General features: G+C 44.6%; 1 protein-coding gene, 1 long non-coding RNA gene and 1 other non-coding gene across 11 annotated transcripts in view; 2 read left to right on the forward strand and 1 right to left on the reverse strand.

The window, feature by feature from the left end:
• Positions 1 to 1,856: 1,856 nt before the first annotated feature.
• Positions 1,857 to 1,929, forward strand: TRNAS-AGA (transfer RNA serine (anticodon AGA)). The gene has a single exon. It is a non-coding gene; the product is annotated as a tRNA-Ser (tRNA).
• Positions 1,930 to 19,286: 17,357 nt separating this feature from the next.
• LOC140697020 (uncharacterized) lies at positions 19,287 to 20,554 on the reverse strand. Its single transcript, XR_012073848.1, has 2 exons — positions 20,083 to 20,554; positions 19,287 to 19,877 (listed from the first exon to the last, which is right to left on the reverse strand). It is a non-coding gene; the product is annotated as an uncharacterized lncRNA (long non-coding RNA).
• The window catches only part of MARK3 (microtubule affinity regulating kinase 3), a 92,274-nt gene continuing 90,603 nt past the window's right edge, over positions 20,540 to 22,210 (forward strand). For all 9 annotated transcript variants that reach the window (XM_006216869.4, XM_006216865.4, XM_006216866.2 and 6 more), the window contains exon 1: positions 20,540 to 21,222. In XM_006216869.4, coding sequence (XP_006216931.3) covers positions 21,172 to 21,222 — 51 coding nt within the window. In that variant the 5' untranslated portion in view covers positions 20,540 to 21,171. The remainder of the gene's footprint in view (positions 21,223 to 22,210) is intronic.

The following is a 22,210-nucleotide window of genomic DNA, read 5'->3' on the forward strand; positions in this document are numbered from 1 at the left end:
ATGATTCTAGGAAGGTGGTAGAGTAGGAAGCACCAGGAATCTGTCTCCCCACCTAGACAACTGCACTGGCACAATCTAATGCAACTACTTCGGAACTTGAGCCTGGTGAAGGCTTGCAACTTCCAGGAGAAGATTTGGACAGTAAAATAAACTGTAGTTGATTTTGTTCAATTTCAGATCCTAACAAAGCAGTAGCTAGCCATCCTCCACCCCCAACCACATGGCAGCCAGCTGAGCACATGTTCTTGGAGCAGTCTACACACAGCTTGCGGGAGCCAGAGGGGGCCAAAAGGACCCTGTCCTCCAAGTATCAAATGTGCTCTGATCACTGATTGCTCTTTCTGACACAGTGCAGACAAGAAGGAAGCCATTGTTTCACCTCTCCATTGGTGCAAGCCCCTCATCCTTGGTAGCTGTAATTCCCAGGAGATTTCAAAAGACAATGTCCTTCTCCCCAACCTCCTTCATTTTTTCTTTTTCTTTTTTTTTTTTTTTTTTGCCTTTTGGGAGCCAGACATTAAAGACTAGGACATTCAAAAGCAACTGCATATATGAGGAAAACTAGAAAGTGGACCACACACGCCCAGGGAAAAGCACAGACCCAGAAAAGACCTGAGAAGGCCTTGAGGTTATACCTCAGGGTGACACTTGGCACAGAGACAGCCTATAACAATAAAAAATAATAAAAACAATAACAAAACAACCCAGCAAGCCCTGGGGTAGTGGGAGAATCTGATTTCTGGAGTTAACACATTATTAGATTCAAATGTTCAGTATACAATAGAACAATTACAAGGCTGCAGGGAGGGTATAGCTCAAAGTGGTAGAGCACTTGCTTGGCATGTATGAGGTCCTGTGTTCAATCCCCAGTACCTCCTCTAAAAAAAAAGTAAATAAATAAATAAACCTAATTACCTCCCCACCAAATAAACAAAAAAGAAAAAGAAAAATCACAAAGCATACAAAGGAACAGGAAAATAAGGCCAATTCAAAGGAAGAAAATAAATCAACAGAAAGTGTCCCTGAGAAAGACCTGACAGCATATCTTCTAGACAAAGGCTTTGAAACATCCATCCTAAAGATGATCAGAAAACTAAAGATGTGGAGAAAGTCAAGAAGATGATGTCTGAACAAAATGTAAATATCAAATAGAAAACCTAAAAAAAATAAATTCTGTATCTGAAAACTACAATAATAAATGAAAATTTCACTAGAGGGATTCAAAGGCACTATTTGAGCATGCAGAGAAAAGAGTGAATCTAAAGATAGGACAATGGAAATTGAGTCTGAAGAACAGGGAAAAAAGATTGAAGAAAAGTGAACACCATGAAGAGGAACAACATATGCATTGCGGGAATCTCAGAAGGAGAAGAGAGAGAGAGGAAAAAGGGCAGAGAGAATATACGAAAGAATAGTGACTGAAAGTATCCCAAAGCAAGTGAATGAGGCTCCACAAACATCCAAGAGGCTTAAGAAACTCCAAGTAAGATAAATCCAGAGACACATTATAATGAAACTTTTGAAAGACAAAGTAAGATCTTTAAAGCAGCCAGAGAGAAGCAACTTACAACATACAGGGTGTAGGGGTGTGTGTGTGTGTGTGTGTCTTACCCTGAGACAACAGTCAGCAAGCTTCTCCTCAGAAACCTCGGAGGCCAGAAGGCAGTGGGTTGATATATTTTTTAAGCGCTAAAATTAAAAAACTTAAACAAGAATACAATATTGTCACAACTTCAGAAGGGAAGGAGAAATTAAAACATTCTTGGATAAACGAAAGCTGGAGGACTTTACACTAGACCTGCCCCACAAGAAATGCTCAAAGGACTCCCGCAGGGTGAAATAAAAGGACACTAGGGGGAGGGTATAGTTCAGTGGTAGAGCACAGGCCTAGAATGCATGAGGTCCTGGGTTCAATCCCCAGCACCTCCATTAAAGTAAAAAACAATAAACCTAATTACTTCCCCCTCCCCCGCAAAAAAAAAAGTACTGTTAAAAGGACACTAGACAATAATCTCAAAACCATAAGAAGAAATAAAGATCTCAAAGTAAATACATAGGAAATTATAAAAGCTAATATTGTAACAGTGTGTAATTCCTCTTTTAGTTTTCTACATAATTTAAGAGAACAATACATTTAAAAAAAAAGATACTATGTTAAAAAAATTATTCATCTAAAACCTAGTATTGTAACTTTGTTGTTTTGGGGGCACTACACTGTATAAAGATGTAATTTTGTGACATCAGATACGGGTAGGGTTGGAGCTGTAAAGGAGCAGAGATTTTGTATGTTAGTGAAATGAAGATAGTATAAATTCAAATTAGAGTGTCATAACTTTAGGATGTTAATGTAATGCCCATGATAACCACAAAGAAAATAGCTCTAGAATATAAACAAGAAGAAATGAGAAAAGAATTTAAACATTTAACTACAAAAATCCAACTAAATTCAAAAGGTAACAGTAATGAAGGAAATGAAGGACAAAAAGCTATCAGGCATATAAAAAACAAAGAATTAAGTCCCTACTTACCAGTAATTACTTTAAATGTAAATGGATTAAACTGTCCGATTAAAAGATGAAAGATTGGCAGAATAGATAAAAACACATGATCCAACAACGTGCTGTCTATAAGAGACTCATATGAGGTCCAAACACAAATACAAGACCAGTGCTCTAACCCGTGAGCTGTGGAGTCAGCTTCAAACACAAATAGACTAAAAGTGGTAGGATGGAAAAAGATACTCCATGCAAACAGTAACCAGTAGAGATAAGGAGTGGCTATACTAGCATCAGACAAAATAGACTTTAAATCAAAAAAGTTTATGAGACTATGAAGGACAGTATATGTTAATAAAAGTTTCTGGGGGAGGGTATAGCTCAAGAGGTAGAGCGCATGTTTAACATGCACAAGGTTCTGGGTTCAATCTCCTAAAAATAAATAAACAAACCTAATTACCTCCTCTTCTCCCCCCACGAAAAATGAAAATAAGTATTTAAAAAAAGTTTCAATACATCAAGAAGATATAACATTTACACATCTTATAACAGACCAGCAAGATACATGAAGGAAAAACTGCCAGATTTCAAGGAGAAATAGATAGTCCTACAGTAGTATTTGGAGACTTTAATACCCGACTCTCAGAAAGGGAAGATAGAACAACCAGAGACAGAAGATAAGGAGATGGAGAACTCAACACAATAAACCAACTAGATCTAACAAACATATACATAACACTCTACCCAATAACAGTGTACACATTTTTCTCAAGTGCACATGGAACATTTTCCAGGATAGACCATATATTAGAACACAAATTAAGTCTCAGTATATTTTAAAAGATGCCATACAAAGTATCTTCTCTTACCACAATGGGATGAAGTTAGAAGTAAAAATAGAAAAAATTGTAGAAATTAAACAAAATGTTCTTACACAATTGGTGGATCAAAGAAGAAATCAAAAGAAATTAGAAAATACTTAGAGATGAATAATTTTTTTAAAAAGCCACACACATTATACCAAAACTTAAGGGACACAGCAAAAGCAGTGCTAAGAAGGAAATATATAGCTAAATATGCTTACATTAAAAAAAACAACAAAATCTCAAATCAACAACCTAACTTTACAATTTAACGAACTAGAAAAAAGAAGAAGAAAATAAAGCTAGTGGAAGGAAGAAAATGATAAAGAAGAGTAGAACAGAGATAAACAAAATAGAGAATATAAAAATAATAGAAAAAAAATCAATGAAACCAAAAGTTAGTTCTTTGAAAAGATCAACAAACTGACGATCTTTTAGCTGGACGGAATAAGGAGGGGGGAAAAGACTCAAATTACTAAAGTCAGAAATGAAGATAGGGATATTACTATTGTATGTATAGAAATAAAAAGGGTCATAAGAGCATTATGATCTGTTGTACACCAATAAACTGGATAACCTAGATGTAATAGTGGACATTCCTAGAAACACAAAACCTGCCAAGACTAAACCACCAAGAAATGACTGCCCACCTCTGTGCCTGCACATCTGTGATGCAAAGAAGCAGTCATGGATCAGCACGCAGATCCTGGTATTCAGAGAACAGGGTCTTTGTTACCTACCCAGGCTCCCACAAACCACTCCAGGAGTATGGGCATGGCTTCCTGCTATCAGGCTGAAGGGACTGAAGAATGGATACCGCTACCATGCTAAGAGATAAATTGCCTGGAATTGACCAGGGTTTACCATCCAAGCCTTGCCTGGAAACTGAAAGCCTTCCAGTAGACTCCAGAGTTCCAAGATAGTTACATTCGTCAGATTCTGCCAGTGCGATTGTTGTCTAAGTGGGGAGACAGATTCCTGGCACTTCCCACTCCATCATCCCTGATGTCACTGCTATATAAAGAACGCTTATATAAAGCTTAAAAACCCAGTTTATAAATTACAAAGACAAATTAACCCAATTAAAGAGTGGGCAGAGGATCTGTATAAACATTTCTCCAATGAAAATGTACAAGTGGCTGATAAACACATAAAAGACGCTCAATACCATTAGCCGTCAGGAAAATTCAAATCAAAACCACAGTAAGATACAACTTCACACCCACGAAGATGGTGTGCTTGGTCAGAAAATGGCCCCTCAAAAGAGAGCCACAGCAAATCCCTGGGACCTGAAAATGCCACACCTGGTGTGGGAAAAGATGTGATTAAGTTAATGACCTTGAGAGAGGAAGCTTATCCTGCATTATCCGAGTGGACCCTAAGTGCAATCACATGCACTCTTACAAGAAAGAGGCACGCTTTCTTACTGTTAAGTTTTTATATTTTTTGTATATTTTGGGTACGTCCTTTATCAGATATGTCTTTTGCAAATATTTTCTCCAAGTCTGTGGCTTGTCTTCTGATTCTCGTGAATATTCTTTACTTTTTTACCTTTTAAAATAAAAGTGGTAGCACTTGGGACACATTTTTCTGGATCTTGCTTTTTCACTTACTATTATATGCTGGAGATCTTTTCATTTGAGTATATAGAGTTTATCATTCTTTTTTCGATTGCATACCATTCCACTGTGTGGCTATATCTTGATTTATTTAACTAGTCCCTTACTGAGAGACAGTGGGTTGTTTCTGACCTTTTGTTAGGACAGACAATGCTGCAGTAACCTTGCATGCAGATCATTTTTTTTCAGACTTGTGAAAAAATAAATTTCTGTTGTTTAAAACCACCACGTTTTGGGGGCAGGGTATAGCTCAGTGGTAGAGCACATGCTTAGCATGCACGAGGTCCTGGGTTCAATCCCTAGTACCTCCTCTAAAAATAAGCAAATAAATGTAATTACCTACCCCTTCAACAACAAAAAAGAAAATTAAAAAAAAAAAATCAACCACCGAGTTTGTGGCAGTCTGTTTGGGCAGAGCCAGGACACTAATGCAACTGGCTGTAATAAAAAAGATAGCAAATGTTGTGAGGGGGTAGGGATATTGGAGCTCTTATGCACATACACTGCTCGTGGGAATGTGAAATGGTGCAGCAACTTTGGGAAACGGGTTTGTGGTTCCTCAAAAGATTAAATACAGAGTTACCATATGACAGAGCAATTTCACTCCCTAGGTATATACTCGAGAAAAATGAAAACGTATGTCCACACAAAACCTTGTCCCTGAATATTATAGTAGTATTATTCGCGTTAGTCAAGAAGTGGGAACAACCCAGACATCCACCACCCAATGAATGGATCAACACAATGTGCTATACACATACAAGGGACTGTGATTTTACACTGTGGTGTTGGCTATTTCTTAGTGCCTTACAGGAATTTCTTATGCATTCAAGATCTTTTGTTAATGATGTTCATGAAAATATCTTCTCCAAGTTTGTAGCATGTCTTTTCCCTTTCATGGTGATATTTTAATGCAAAGTGGGTATAATCTGTATTTTTCTGATTGATGACAAAATTAAGCAACTTTACGTATGTTTACTGGCCGTTTCCCAGCCATTTGTGAAGTGCCTTTTCATGTCGCTTGCCTGTTTTTCTACTGGGTGGTGTGGCTTTTTCTTAAGGATTTATGGAGGTTCTTTATATGTTCTGAATATGAGCCTCTGTCAGTTACATATGTTGCAAATATCTTCTCCCAGGCATTTGCTTGATTTTGCTTGTTTGTTTACTCATTGAATTTTGTCTTTTCGTGAACAGAAGTTCTTAATTTTACTGTCATCAAATTTACCAGTCTTTCCTACCCTAAATGCCTGAAGATACTATAGTCTTTATATTTCACAAGCTTTATAGTTTGTCATTTTTAGATCTACAATTAATTTTTGTGTATGGTATGGAGTAGAAATCAAGTGTTTTGTTTTTCTTCTGTGGGAATATCTAGTTGTTCAGAACCATTTACTTACAGACTCAAAAAAAAAAAAAAAAGACTGCTCTTCCCACTGCTCTACAATGCCCCCTTGGTTGTAGACCAGCTCCCCATCAATGTGCTGGTCTGCTTCTGAGTTTTACTTGCTATCTCACTGAACTATTTTTGTATTTACACACTAATGCCACAGGGCCTTAATTACCAGACTTTATAATTTATTAAGCCTTGATCTCCAGTGAGGCCATTCTCCTGCTGTGTTCCTCTGCTTTAAAAGGGTTTTAGATATTCTTGGTCCTTTGCATTTCTTAATTTTTAGGAAAAAAATTGGGGGATGGTAATTAGATTTTTATTTATTTGTCTTTAATGAAGGTACGAGGGATTGAACCCAGGCCTTGTGCATGCTAGTACACGCTCTACCACTGAGCTCTACCCTCTTTCCTACATTTGGTATAAATTAGAATCAGCTTGTCAGGTTACACAGACATGTACACAAACACACACACACAACCCTTCTGGCATGTTTTTTGAGATTACGTTGAATGTGTAGATTAATTTTATGGAAGAATTAATATGTCTATAATAATGAGTCCTCTGATACATAAAAATAGTATTATTCCACCTTTACTTAGATATTTTTTAATTTCTCTTAATTCTCTTTAGTTTTCTATGTAGATGCCTTGTGTACCCTTTATATAATAGTATGTCTTTTTACAAAAATTAATTCTCTAGCTCTTTGTGTCTACTTTATAGAAATATAATTTCTTTTTATATTTTGATCTTATATCCAGCAACCTTACTGAAGTCATTTATTAATTCTAATAATTTATCCGTCTATTATTTTTTATTTTTCTATATACACATTCTGTCATCTGCAGATACTGACAGTTTTACTTGTCCCTTTCTAATCCTATGATCTCTTATTTTTCTCTTCATCCTGCACTTACTGGGAGCTCCAATGCAGCCCTAAGTTAAAGCTGCAGAAGTGGGTTCCCTTGTGTTTTCCTGACGGCAAGGGGAAAGCTGGAAACATTTTAACATTAGGGATAATAATGTATGTTACAGATTTGTTTAGATTTTTTTTTTAACTTTTTTTATTGAGTTATAGTCATTTATACAATGTTGTGTCAAATTCCAGTGTACAGCACAATTTCAGTTAAACATGGACTGTTCAGATATTTTTAACAGATCAAGAAAGTCCCAATGTATTCCTAGTTTGCTAGAAATATTTAACCAGTGTTTTTCTGCATGTATTGGGATGTTCATATGATTTTCTTATCCTTTATTTTACTATTTTGGTGAATTACGTTGATTTGTTAAACTGAACGTGCCTTCCTAGAATACACTCAACTTGGTTGTGTTGTATTATCTTTTCAATAATCACTGGAACTTGGCTTGCTTATTAATATTTTATTTAGAATTATTTTTATCCATGCTCCAGAGAAGTATAATATTAACGTGTAATTTTCTTTTCTTATAATGTCCTCATCAGATTTAGGGAAAAGGCTACAATGTCCAATTAAAACAAACCTGTGAGTGTCTCCTCTTCCCCTTCTCTCTGGAAGAGTTCGTGTGAGGTTAGTGTTACGTCTCTCCAGAACTTTGGTAGGACAGATAATAACGCCACCTGGGCCTTCTTTGTGGGAAGGTTTTGACTGCAGGTTTAATTTCTTTGTTAGCTATGGGACTGTTCAGATTTTCTATTTATTCTCATGCCAATTTGGTAAGGTGTATTTTTCTAGAATCTGTCCATATGATGTAAATTTCCAAGTGTATTGTTATACAGTTGTTCATAACACTCTCGCTGCCATTTTACTATCTAGAATAATAATTTTTTTCTGCTCTTGGTGTTACCTGTGCTGCTGTTTCTTAGCGTGATCAGTTTCTCCAGTGCGGAGATTAATTCTTCCTATTATGTTTGTTTTCTGTTTTGTTATTTCTCCTCTTCATCATTTCCTTTCTTTGGGGTAATTTTACTTTTCCTTTTACAGCTTCTTGAGATACTTGCTTAGGTCACGGATTTTCAGTCTTTCTTCTTCTTGCCTGAAATAATGTGTTCTCTGTGCCATTTGGTACAACTTACCTATAAAACCATTTCGACTTGCTTCAATGTCTTTAATAGCTAGAGAGCTATTCATTTTCTATTTCTTCTTCAGTAGTTATGATGCTACAGTTTTCTAGCAATTAATTGGTTTTATGTAAGCTTGGAAATTATTGACACAATCTGTTGATGGGATTCCCTTATTTTTTTTAAATCTCTGCAACACCTGCAGTCATGGCTTCCTTTATATTTTCTCACGCATTACTCATGCTTCCTCTCCTTTATTCTTAGCTAGCCAGGATAGAGTTTTGCCTTTTTCACTTGTTTTTCAAAGAATTATTTCTTAGCTTTGTTGATCTCATTTTTTCTTTGTTTTCTATTTCATTCATTTCTGCTTTTCATTATGATCTTTTTACTTTCTTTGGATACTGTGTTGTTTTTCTAACTACCTAATATTGACACATAGCACATTAATTTTTAGTCCTTCTTTTCTTATTTAAGCATATAAGCTATAATTTTCTCTCTAAATGCTTCTTTCATTGTTTCCTACAAGTTTTGATGTGTAAAATTTTTATTATTCAATTCTACTGTTTTCTCTTCATTTCTTTGACCTATAAATTATCCCTGTGTATGTAAACGTGTGTAGGTTTCTGTTTTTAGGGGAGTTTAGGAAGTTTGAGGTTTCACTGCTGTTGTTTGTACGTTTGTTTGCCTGCCTTAGGTCTAGATTCAAGAGTTTACTTTAACTGAATCTCTTTTGGGCTTCCCTGGTTACAGAAACCAGCTCCTACTTACTAATATTCAAGCACATCTATTATTCACCCAAGCTTGCACACATTCCACACTCGGAGTCATCCATGCTCCTGCCCTCTTTGTGAAAGGAGGCTTTGAATCTGGTGGCCCCACAGGAAGGGCGTGTAGGTGGGACTCAGGGCTGACTCAGAAGGCCAGTCCTGGACAGCTCACGTCTGTAGTTGCACCCGCCAGAACAGAATTTTGTTCTGACAACTTGGTGGGCGACAAGCTGCCTCGCCATGCTCAGCTCCTGAGCTGTCCGTGTGAGGTGAAGGATTTATCAAGATGAAATGCTAGGCCTTCGAGAGTTTCACTCTTTCAATTCTGCCCTTGTCTTTGACCTGGAATTGTACTAACAGCAAATATTTTCTGGTCTCTACAACTGCTTTCCCAGCTGACGTGTGCTGGAGAATATGATGAACCATCAGAACCGTGTGATCAGCAGATGGGGAAACAGGGGAGGGAGGGCAGGAAGGGTCTCAAGCAAGGCCGCTCAGCCAGCCAGGTGCAAGGCTGGGGTGGAACTTCAGCTCCTCACCTGGAATCCTTAATGAGGGACAGACAGATGGTTAGCCGACTGTTAATTGTGCTCTTGCACTGACTTCGAGATAAAATTAAATTCATTACCAGCAGGTTCTTTCAAAACCTCAAAAACAGTCAATACAGACTGCCAGCATATTTTAGCCACACTTTCTTGGTTATTTTGTCACTTCAAGTTGGTGACCTCGGGCGAGTTGGTCAACCCCTCCAAGCCTGAGTGCAGCAGGCGGAACAACGGCCCTCAGAACACCAGGTCCTGAACCGTGGAGCCTGTGAACTTTACCTTGTGTTGCAAAGATCTTGCAGATTGATGATGGTAAGGATCTTGAGATGGGGAGATTATCCTGGATTATTCGAGTGGACTCTAAATGCCATCACCTTTTAAAAAATATAAGCATTTATGTAGCTCTTGACTGTGTCGGGAAGCTGGGTGCTTCTGCTGACCTGGGTGGGGCCGACTGAGCTCGGCCGGGCCCATTCGCGCACGCAGTCAGCTGTGGACCTGCTGCGGGCGCCTTAGTTTCGCACGGCCTCAGCTGGGCAAGTGTCCTTCTAAGAGAAAGGCGGAGGGATACTAAATACAGAGACAGAGGAGGCGATGACAGTGACTGGAGCCTGCAGCGATGCATCCACATGGCGAGGAACACTGGCAGTCACCAGCCGCTGGAAGAGACAAGAACAGATTCTCCCCCGAAGCCCCCGAGGGAGGGCGGCCCTACCACAGCCTCAGCTGGGGTCTTCTGGCCCTCAGAACTGTAAGAGAATAAACACGTCGTTTTGAGCCACAGGCTGCGGTCACTTGTTACAGTGGCCACAGGAAAGCGACACGCGGAGGCCAGCAAGGATGCTGATGTGGGCACGTGCGGGGCGCTGCCGGCGCTGCACAGCCAGCGCAGCGGTTCCCACACGGGACTTGAGACTCGCAGCTCCTGCGCTGTGGGTGTGGGCGCTGGGGTGTTCCTCTGTCCAGACCCCACCGACGCGCCTTCCTCCAGCCAAACAGGGCGAGCCCAGGCCTGCCAAGCCCAGGCAGCCTCTGGGAGGTCTTTCAAACTCCTGCATCGTCAGAGGTGGAGGAGATGTGGCCACCTCTCCAGCACCTCCGTCCCTGGCCAGTCCCTGCCTCTGCTCCCTCCTGGTTGGCTGCGGGGTCACCGGGCTAGCAAACTCTGAGGCTCCTTCCTCTGAGCTCTGATGGAGAAGTCGGTCTCTCATGACTCATTTTCATTTTCTCATGGCCCAAATTCAGGGCTCCGGATCCTTACATCTGTGAAAGTCCGCTGGAGCCCAGGGCTGGCTGATGTGGGGTGTGATCTGGGACAGGAGACACACACTTCACTGGTGAGGTCACAGGACACAGAAGATGGCGTGGAGGCTGGAATCAGCATTTGCCACCTGGGGGAGCTCAGCAAACTGCTTAACCTTTAAGACTATCAGTTTTCTCATCTGTAAAGTGGGAACTCATTCACTGCGGTGAGGCTAGGAAGTTAAGAGGGAAACCACAGAAAGCTGAGGGAGAATGGTGCTGGAAATGCCGTAGGAGGGGCAACCCAGGACCTTGGGTAGGGATGGCGCAGACAGAAAAGTCTGAACTCAGGAGAGAATGGAAGAGAAGAGAACCAAAGCCTGGGGCAGGGGACAAACAGGGCTCCTCTGTTTTAGGGCACAGAGAAAGGCGTTGGTGGGTGCCTGTGGGCAAGGGCCTAAGGGAGGGCGTGCAGGGGAGGGGGGCGCTGAGGATCCAGAGTGGGTCCAAGGAAGGCTTGGGGGGCAGGGAAGGATTTAGGCCCAGACATGCAGGTAAGTAGAAGGAAAAGGCAACCCTCCATGGGGCACAGGGCGTCTAGGGGGCCTCCGGGCCATGAGACGTTGGACAGGGTGAGCCGCACAGGCTCTGGGTGGGTTGCTGCTGCTGCTCCTCTGACTCTCAGTGTCCCCTGAGGCAGACGTGGCCCACCCCAGAATTTACCCCTCCCCCACTGCCCCAAGGAGTTCCAGCCCAGAAGGGGGAGGAAATATGCCAAGGCTGGGGGCTCACCTGCAGCACAGGGTGGAGTGAATCCTACCCTTGTACTGGCAGCTTTAAACTGGGCTGAATTTTCAATAGTGGTCAGTGCCCAAAAAGTTAGGAATCTACCTAAATGGATTCAACAGTACTCCACTGAACACAGGGAGCAGACTTAGGAGTTTGAGATTTGCAGAGGTGAACCACTATATATATAAATAGATAAAAAACCAATTTCTTCTGTATAACACAGGGAACTATATTAATATCTTGTAAAAAGCTGTAATAAAAAGAATATGAAAATGAATATGTGTGTGTATATGCATGGCTGGGACATTGTGCTGTACACCAGAAACTGACACACTGTAACTGACTGTACTTCAATTAAAAAAAGAAAGAAAACATCTTTCTTCCCCCCACCCCATTTTTATTAGATGGAAATTATGACTCAGAATAGAACCAGCACCCTCCCTCAGTCCCATCTCTCCCATCTCAGTAAATGGTATTAGGAGTCAGCCTCAGTTCCTCTTTTTCTCTCTTCCCAAGCACCCAGTCCAATCGCAGGTCCTGCAGTCCTGACTGGGACAAGCTCTCCCAAATCTGACCCAGCACAAACCCTGCAGCCCTAGCTCCTTCTCTACTGGACATGCAACACCTTCTTCACCAGGCTTGCAGCTTCCCTCTCAGCCCCTCCACACCGACCAGAGGGTCCTTTTATTTTATTTTTGACCAATGTTTGTTCACTATTTTTATTTTTTATTAAAATTGAGTAGAGCCACGATTCCCTTCCTAGATATATACCCCAAAGAATTGAAAACAGGTACTCACACACAGGTATGTGCATACACAAGGTCATTGCCACACTATTCACGGTAGCCAAAAGGTAGCAGCCCAACTGTCCATAAGTGGCTGAACGAGTAAGCACCATGTGGTCTGTCCATACAGTGGACTATCATTCAGCCATGAAAAGGAGTGAAGTATTGATATGTACCACAATGTGAATGAACCCTGGAAACATCCTAAGTGAAAGAGGCAAGACACAGGGGGTCAAATAATGTCTGGTTGCATTTCTATGAAATATCCAGAATAGGTAAAGCTAGAGCTAGAACACTGATTTGTGGCTGTCAGAGGTCGGGAGGGAGGGGATGGGAGAAGCTACTTACTGGGGGTGTTATTTTGGGGTGATGGAAATGTTGTGGAACTAGATGTGGTGGTTGCACAGCATTGCCCGAAATTGTTCATTTTAATTTAGTTAATTTTATGTTGTGTGAATTTCACATCAATAAATTATTTTTAAAAATCAAAAAGATATAAAATAACATCTCAAATATCCGTCAGGACTCCCATACACAAACCCTCCTGTACCTGCCTCTTGTTTCCCGCCTCTTGCCTCAAAGTAACCACTGAGCCACTACCCTGATTTTTGTGTTTATCAGCCCCTTGTGTTTTTCTCACTTTTTTAATCCCATGTATTTGTATCCTTAAACAATATGCTGTTTGGTTTTCATTTCTGAGCTTTTCATAAGTGGAATCATGCTTTATATAATCTATGAACTATTTCTTTTAACTCAAGGTCGCGTTCCTGTGATGCATTCACAGCACTGTGCATAGTTGTCACAAACCTGTGCTCCCTGCTACATGCTATTTCTTTGTGTGAACGTGCTATATTCTTTATTCATGCAGATAGTGGACGTTTAGTTTCTTCCTAGCATTTCTGTATAACAAATGGCGGTGTGATCTTATTCTTATGCAGGTCCCCTGCACATGCGGTCCAGAGTTAGGGTAAATATTGTGGATGGTATTGCTGGGTTGTGGGGGAGCGTATAAACTTGACCGAACTTGCTAATGCCAGATTTTCTCCCAAGATGTCAACTGTATCCATTTTTGCCAAGGAACCAATTTTTGGCTTTGTTGGCCTTTATGTTGTGTAATTTCATAATTTTCTGTGCTGGCCTTTATTATCAGTCTCCACTCCTCCCAGCAGCGTCTAAGAGTTCCTCTCCCTCCACGTCCTCCACAACACTTGCTTTTGGCAGACTCTCTTTGGGGCTGTCACTTGGTAACCCATCACGGTCTCTGCTTGCTTTTGCACTGACAGATGAGTTAAGCATCCGTTCTTGTATCCCTGTTGGCCACTCTGAAGGGCCTGTTTTTATGTCTTTCCCTTATTTATTCTAGGTTATTTATCTCATTAAATTGTAGGCATTCTCTGTGTGGTGTAACTGATAGCATCCTTTATATCTTCTCTCACTTTGAGGTTTGTATTTTCACCTTCTCGATGATGTTTTTGTAAAACAGAAATTGTCATAGAGTGGAGGGGAGCTTTTTTAAAACTGTGTGTACCTTCGTACCTTTTACATTTCGCACCATGTGCATCGGTTACCAGAAGAAAAAACTTAACAAAATTTGAATTAAAAGAGCTAATTTCTATCACCTTGCCCTAATTTTTTATTCGTTATTGTGTCTTGAAATTATATTATTCATGAGTTCTTTCACATGTATCCTGTAAATGACACTTGAGAATTTTAACTTTTTCTGTTCACAGCTATATCCCCAGTGCTTAAACCACTGCTTCGCACAAACTAGGTGCTCACCAAACACTGGGGAAGAGAGGGACGGAGGAAACAGAGGAGGCAAGGCTAGAGGGCCACCTTAGAGGCTAACGTGGCTGTTTGCAGGGATTCAGAGGCTCCAAAGGTTGGGCAGGAACCAGAGTAATGGAAGAAATATTCTTCCCTCAGACAGAGCTTAGACTCAAAGGTTATTATTTATATTTGGGAGATTTATATTTGTTTGGGGGCACTTAATTTTTGTGGGGGAGGTAATTCGGTTTATTTTTTTAACAGAGGTACTGGGGATTGAACTTAGGACCTCGTGCATGCTAAGCGTGCATACTACCACTGAGCTACACCCTCCCCAATGGGTGCTTACTTTAATAAGACACCCCTAAAGGAAAAGGCATATATGAGGCTCTGGGAGAGGTAGTGGGTTTTTCACCCACTCATCCCTTTTCTCCCCCATGCTTTTGTTGCCCACTTGTTTTCACAGCCAGAAGGTGTCCGAACCACCAGACTGGGGTCTGAGGGCTCTGGCTCTCTGCCCAGGGAAGCCTGGGCAAGCCTCTTGCCCTTCCTGTGTTCCCATGTTCCCGTCTGCAAAGCAGGCAATAATAGGAATACTGACGCCTTCTCTTGTATTGCAGGCTGCTCACCAAGCACTTTCGCACCCGTTACCTCCTATGATGAGCTCAGTATCCAGTGAGGTAGGTGAAACTGGATGATGAAACCTGGGAGGAGGACTGATTCTCCATCTCCCAGCCACACGTGGCCTGATAAGACTTGACCTCTGTTTCCAGACTCCAAGTCCAGTGCTCATCCCAGGGGTGAACTGAAAAGTATGCAGCTGCCTGGGAAGTTGGGTCCTCTCTGTGGTGGGAGGGTGAACTCTGCTGTTCTCTGGGCGTTATCTCCATGGATCCCCACAGCAACTGTGATTGGAAGGTTCTGTTGTTCCCATTTGACTGATAAAGAAATTAAGCCTCAAAGACATGCAGTGACTTACCCAAGGTCACCCACAGCATTTGGGGTCATAGCCAGAGTTCAAATCAGGTCTGAAACTCCAGGGCCCTTGTTTGTCTCCCACTTCTGTTGTCTTCCGTAAACCCTTGGATATGATTCTCAACAGTGGGTTTTCCTAGATCACAGCCGAGGGGCCAGGAAGAGAGCCTGCCAGAGAGCTCCGCTGTCAGGCTCTCAGCAATGACGCCCAACAGAAGGCTATGCACACACGCATCTAGACCTAGGCCTGTAGTCTCCAGCAGATTGAGGATAGAACATGTCAACAGCCTGGGGCAAATGGCCCTTTCTATCCTCATATGCCCCAAGGCCACCCCAGTACTGCATCATGGGAACTGATAAAAGGCTAAGTATGAATCCTTGATAAATGCTGAAATTTTCAGAATAGTCTGTTTAGGAGGGCTGGGAAGTCTGTGATCCATTACAGAAGCAGTCCATCCACAATTATTCTGAAAGGATGCAGCACTGTGGAAGAGAGAAGGGCGGAAAATCGCTGACAGATCTAGGCTGAGTTTCTAACCAGACCCTCTGCTGAGCTAAGCAGAGGGACTGGAAGGGACCAGTCACTGCTAGACAGTTGGAAAGCAGACAGCGTTGGAGTCTGGTCCTGGCTCTTCTCTCGATGGAGGCCATGTGGGACAAGTGACAGCCTCTCTCAGAGCCCCGGCACCCCCTTCTAACACTCTGGTGACATCTCCCCTTAGCAGGTTGTTGCAGAGTTAGCAGTGTTAGCACAGGTGGCTGGTGCACTGCAATTAATGTACTCCAAATGGAACTCAATAAATGTATGTGACCTCAGGCAGTGAAAATCAAGGATGCTGGGAGTGGGGTAATGCTCACTGGGACCATGCCTGGGAAGGCTCCATGGAAGAAGGGAGATGACAGGGCTGTATAAGGATTGGGAAGACTCAGGTAGACCAGGAGGCTATGCCAGGCAGACTGGCAGGGACAGGGTCCTGGATGTGAGAATTCCTAAGCTGCCTGCCAGCCCCCAGAGCACAACAATGGCCCCCATGGGGCGAAGAAGGGGACCAGAGTAGTGAATTAAAAGAAGAGTAGCATGTCTGCTCTGAGCCTTGATGTGTTTGGGAGCAGCCAGGGGGTGTGGGGGAGGGTGGAGTCTGGAAAGGACTTCATATTTCCTAGAGTCCCTGAGCATTTGTGGACTACATGGGACCCACCTGTCCCTGCCTCCAGACACCGTGACCCCAGACGTCCCACAATGATCACACTCCTTCTCTTCTTGGCTTTATTTATTCTCAGTGCTCAGCTCTCTGCTCCCTACCAATTACACAGCAACAGCAACAGTAACAACACACACACACAGAAGAACAGCTCCTGAGTCCCAGCAGTGCCCACAACCTCTCACGTGGACATGAGCACTGTGGTATGATGGCCAGGCTGAAGCAGGCTTTTCTACCTCTGCCACACCAGATGTGGTGCAGAGAACACAGGACCGGGGGTCAGGAGATCTGACCACCTGACATGACAGTATTGGTTAGGAACGCACTGGGCTGCAAGTAACAGACAATCTAAACTTCATGGCTTATACGAATGGGGGCTTCTTTTTCTTGCATAAGAAGACATCTGGAGGAGAGCAGTCTCAGGGCTGGTGCAGCTGCTCTTTCTTTCTAATGCTGGGGTGGGGTGGATGTTAAACAGATCTCCCCACTCTGGGACCACAGTAGCTGTGGAGCAAAGGACACAGATCTGGGCTTTGGAAAATCTGGGCCCCCTTCTGGCTCTGTTGCTAACTATATGTGCAGCTTCAGACAAGTCATTTCACCTCTCTGAGGCTCAGTTTCTCTTCTGTCCTATAGCAGCAAGGGTAGGACTACATTATCTTCAGCTTCTCAAGTCTCAGGATGATCTTTCTTAATCAAAAAAAAAAATTTACCCTGATTTTTTTTTTTTAGGGTGGAGGTAATTAGGTTTGTTTATTTATTTTTAGAGGAGGTACTGAGGATTGAATCCAGGAACCTCTCTGTGCTAAGCATGCGCTCTACCACTGAGCTATCCCCTCCCCCCAGGATGACCTTCTTTCTTGAAACGCAAGCAAGCACCACCTATGCACATACACAACTTGGTAGATTTAGTTACGTCTTTGCAGCTTAAGGGGCCTGAGATAGAACTTATTTTGAAGCTAGGAATCAAGGAATATGAAAAAAGACAGAAGAAGGCATTCCAAGAACAGCTTCCAGATCCTGCCCTTCCACTCCTTCCAGAACACAGATCCACAGATGCACAAAACTCAGGGCTATAGAGGGTCCTTCAGACAGAACAATGCTTTGATTTTTTTTTCCCTTTTCTTTCCTTTCCATTCCTTTCCTTTTCTTTTCACTTCCTCCTCTTCCTCCTCCATTTTTATATGTAACTTGTACACCTTGCCTCCCATTTCCAGCTCTTTATAGTATTGTGATATCATTTGACACAAGTGCTATGAAGAGTTCAAAGTGTCTCTTCAAATCTAGCCGTTATGAAAAGAAGCATCTTGAGTCAAGTGGTGTCAGCTTCATTTCCTAGCGGCTGGCATCCACTGACTCATTTAATGTGTGGCCTCACTGAAAACAGCGTGCAAATGGAAACCTCATCCCCAGCCACTTCTCTAGCCAATGCGGAATGTTCTGAATCACCCAAACCCTTTCTCTCAGCTCCTGCCCAAGGCTGACGCTCTTTTGTGGGTCCCCTAGGTGTTTTCCCAGCTGACCTAGTTGACATTCCTGTCACCAGGGTGCCAAACTGAGTGCCATGCTCTGTCCAAATCTGGCCTGCCTCCCCCTCCATCTCATCTCTCACCTCTTGGCATTCACCTAACCCACCACATTGTTCCTCATCTCTGTGCCCTTGTACAGGCCATCCTGCTTGGAATCCCTTCCCACACTCATCCTCACCTGGCTACCTCTGCTCACACTTCTAGACTCAGCATAAACACCGCTCTTCCAGGAAGCTTACTTGACCCAACCCCCTAAGTTGGGCTAAACGTCCCTGCAGGGACTCCCACAATCTTGTGCCCACTCACATTTCAGTTGAACTGTGTGAGATGCACATTTAACTAACAAGGATTCAACCCTCTCTGCCTGCCAAGGAGGGAGAGAGAGAATGACATTTTAAATAGGGCTGCCCTTGACCCAGTGAACTCAGCCTGAAAGGGTGACATGGAAGACTTTGACTGCGTCTTAGTCCTCACATGTTTTTACGGTGTGAGAATCTGTCCTCTGTGGGATGATTCTGGTGTTTAAAGACATAGATGTCTCAGGGAGACCAGCCAAGATGGCAGAGTAGAAAGAACCCCTGAGCTCCCCTCCTCTAACGAACACACCAAAACCACAACTGCAGAACAACTATCTAAGAAAAAAACCGAAACCTACCAGAAAAGATCTCCTAAAATTAAAGACATAAAGAAGGAACCACAATGAGATGGGATCCTAATTCATGAGAGAAGAGTGTTGGGAAAAGCAACACCCAAGTTTCTTTGCGACTTTGCCACACTGGGTAGGTTCTCTTGGACCCGCCAACCTACCAGGAGTGAAGGAGAGGAGCCAAGAGGCTGAAGTGGACAGGCTTGCCAGGGAGGTACAGACCCATCACATGCGCATGTCTGTGGCCAGCAGTTGCCTGTTACTGTGCAGACTTTTAATATAAGGTCCCCATAAACTGCCTTGAGTCAACTTTCTTCCAAAATGACTCCACAGTGTGAGAACTGAAAATTCTAATAAGAGTATTCAGAATCTCAAGTCTAAAACATTCACAAGCATGCCTGAAATGAAAAAGTTTCCATCTTACTAAATGGGAGGATTGGAATTCCCAAACTTCCATGATGTACTATCCATGATTATTTATTTTCAAAACGACAGTTGATGTAAATATAGAAATTCAAGTATAGGTAGTCAGATCTACTAATGCTTATTACAATAGCATTAGAATCTGAACATCAAAAAACCCTTTTCACTTACATCATATTAATAACTCAAAGTGCAATATTTGATAAGTAAAATGTTCCATTAGACTTCAAAATATTTAATTATGAAAAAAAAAAGACTTATATACCTCACAGAGCCAGAAATGTCCCAGACGGAGCAAGAGGATGCACATGCTGGGTGACCAAAAGAGAAGAAATTTATAACAGAAGAGGAAAAACAAGACATACTCACTACAAGGGCTTATCTGTTACTGAAGTTTTAGAATATGAGTTCAAACCCCAGCTTTGCAGCTAACCAACTTGGGTACTTTGGTCAAGTCCTTATAAACTGTTTAGACTTGGGATCACAAGGTGTGTCTGCCCGGTCTCCCAGGGTTACCCTGAGGCTTAAATGAGGTAACAGATGTAATGGACCCACAAGGTAGACTGTCAGCAACAGTTCGTGATATTCCCGCCCATTCCGCTCTCCTGCCGCCGAACCCTGCACAGATGCATTCCATCCACCGCTGTCCAGGCTCTAAGCAGGTCCACGAGACACATTCAGAGGCACAAGAGCAAAGAAGGCTTCCAGGGGAGGTACCATTTCTAACGTCCCAGCCTGCAAGCATCCACCGAGCTGGCTCCAAGGTGAGACCCGGGGATGCTTCCAGACCTCCAGCAGATACATGCTGGTGTGTAAGAAGAGTTTGGTTAGAAATCCCCTACCGGCATTTAGGCAGCGGACCCTGGGAGCTTCCAGGGCTTCGCCTTATTCCCCCCCGCTTCTCCGCCGCCCCAAGCACTTTTCCTTCTGGGTCCGGGTCCTCGAGGGCAGAACGCGTCTGCTGCCCTCAGGATGCAGAGCCCAGCCGCCCCCACTCCCTGTCTGCTCACAGCCGGAGGCAGGAAGGGTGACTGAGTCCTCGGCTCCCGGGTCACCGTCAATGATGCAGGAACTCGGCTCCTCCCCGCGGTCCCGGCCCTACAATTGTTGTCAAGACTCGATTTGGGGCAGCGCGGCCCCAGCTTTTGAGGGACGCCACCACAGCTTTTGCACACAGCCGGCGCTCGATCAACACCGTGAATGCCAGTCTGTCAGTCAAGCTCAGGCCGCCGCCCCGGGCCGTTTGCCGGCTCTTTCGGGGGTGCCTGCCAGCTCCGGACGCGGGGAACCCGCCGCCCCCGCCGCGAGCCGGGACAGCCAATCTTTCCCAGCCTTGGGCACCGCCCACTCTGCCCGGGACAGGGCCAAGTCGCCCCTAGCAACAGCAGCCCGGCCGGCTTCCTCGGGCCGCGCTGATTGGCCCAACTCCGGGAGCGGCGATGTCGTCACTTCCGGCACCCGGAGGCAGCAAAGGAAGCTGAGGGGCGGCCATCTTGGGTCCGTGAGGCTCGGAGGTGCCGGGAGCGGAGGTGTCGGCGGCCACCGGGCGGAGGCTGAGGCGGAAAGCGAGCCCGAGAGAGAAGAGCAGCCAGGCGCAGGCGCCGCCTCCGCAGCCCCCTCCATGGTCGGCGCCCGCAGCCCGCGGCGACCTGTCTTATACTCCACTTCCTTCACATCCTCCTCCTCTTCAGGGGCCCCCAGCGGCGCTGTGTGGAGGCTCCGGATCTGAAATCGGCGCGACGGGCGGGGACGGAGGAGGAGGCGAGGGGGTCCCGGCCCGCGGGGCGCCCTGAGGCGCGGGGACGCCTGCGGGCCGACCCACAGCCCGCCACCGCCGCTGCTGCCGTCGGCCCGGCCCCGCCACTGCCACCCGCGGGGCTCCTCGGCGCGGCCGCCGGGGCCGGGGAAGCATGAGCCCCGCGACCCGCCGGGGGACGGCCCGGGTCCGGCCCGGGATCTAGACGGCCGTGGGGGAGGGGAGCCGCCCTACCGCGGCGCCGCTCCAGAACCGCCGGGCGCTCGACGCCGCCGTCGCCGGCCCCCGAGGGCCGCGCTGTTTTGTTTCACCCTCGCGTCGTGCAGAAGCGAAGTGAAGTAAAATGTCCACTAGGACCCCGTTGCCAACGGTGAATGAACGAGACACTGAGAACGTGAGTAACCTGGGCGGTTTGCCCGCGTCGGGTCTCCTCCCGCCAGGTCTCCTCCCGCGGCCTCCGGCAGCACGACGGCAGCCCTTGCAGGCGGGGGTCTCCCAGCCCGGGGCGCTCTGGGCGTAGTGGGCGCCGGGACTCCGCCAGGGCGGACGCTTCCTGGGGAGGCGGCCCTCCTGCCGCTCGCGTGCGGGCCGGGGAAGTGCGTGCGCCCGTGATTACTCTGGAGTCCGGTTCGTCAGGGAAGCCCGGAGCTTGCAGCGTTGCCAGCCAGTGTCTTGAGAGGCTAGGTTGCCTCGTAGTGGAGTATCCCAGAGTGTGTCTTGATCTCTGCAGTGTTGAGGGCTCTTTTAAACTCTCTTAGTAAATTAGGCAGGCAGCTCATGAGAGGCTGCCAGGCTAAAAACATGTTCGTGGTGTTGAGTAAAAGTAATTGATTGAATCAAGTGGACTGTCCTTTGTGCCTCGTTCTTTAAATTGCCTGGAGCGAAGTTTAGTGACAGCCACTAAAACTAAGTGCCCACCGAGGAATCTCTTCGGCCCCCTTGGGAGGAACTCCAAACCTATTCAGAAGTTCTTTGAGAGAGCTTACACTTTATTAAGGAGTAACTTCGTTTCCTTACGAATCTGTTTTAAAGGAGTTGGTTAAGCATGTTTGAAAGGAAGATGCATAGTGAAGCTGCCGTGTCACTCACTGCCTAGCCCAGGGCCACCCACTCTGGGCTTAGCTTTCCTCCTTCCTAAAAAGAGGTTGGCTCAGATGAGCTCTTAGGTCCCTCTTAGCACTCATTCTATGATTTTGTAAAAGGAAGCTTTGATTTTGTTCAAGTGAACCTTTTAAAAAGGCCAGGAGCACCATTTTTAGGGAATGACAACTTATGGTAGAAATTCCACTGGAGAAATGTTCACTCTGTCCTCTAGCACTTTCTGAACTGTTCTCTAGCACTGGGTTCAGAACTATTTCAATCTAGCTGTGAGTTACCTTCTG

The sequence above is a fragment of the Vicugna pacos genome, chromosome 6, assembly GCF_048564905.1.
Source record: "Vicugna pacos chromosome 6, VicPac4, whole genome shotgun sequence".
NCBI classification, from domain to species: domain Eukaryota; kingdom Metazoa; phylum Chordata; class Mammalia; order Artiodactyla; family Camelidae; genus Vicugna; species Vicugna pacos.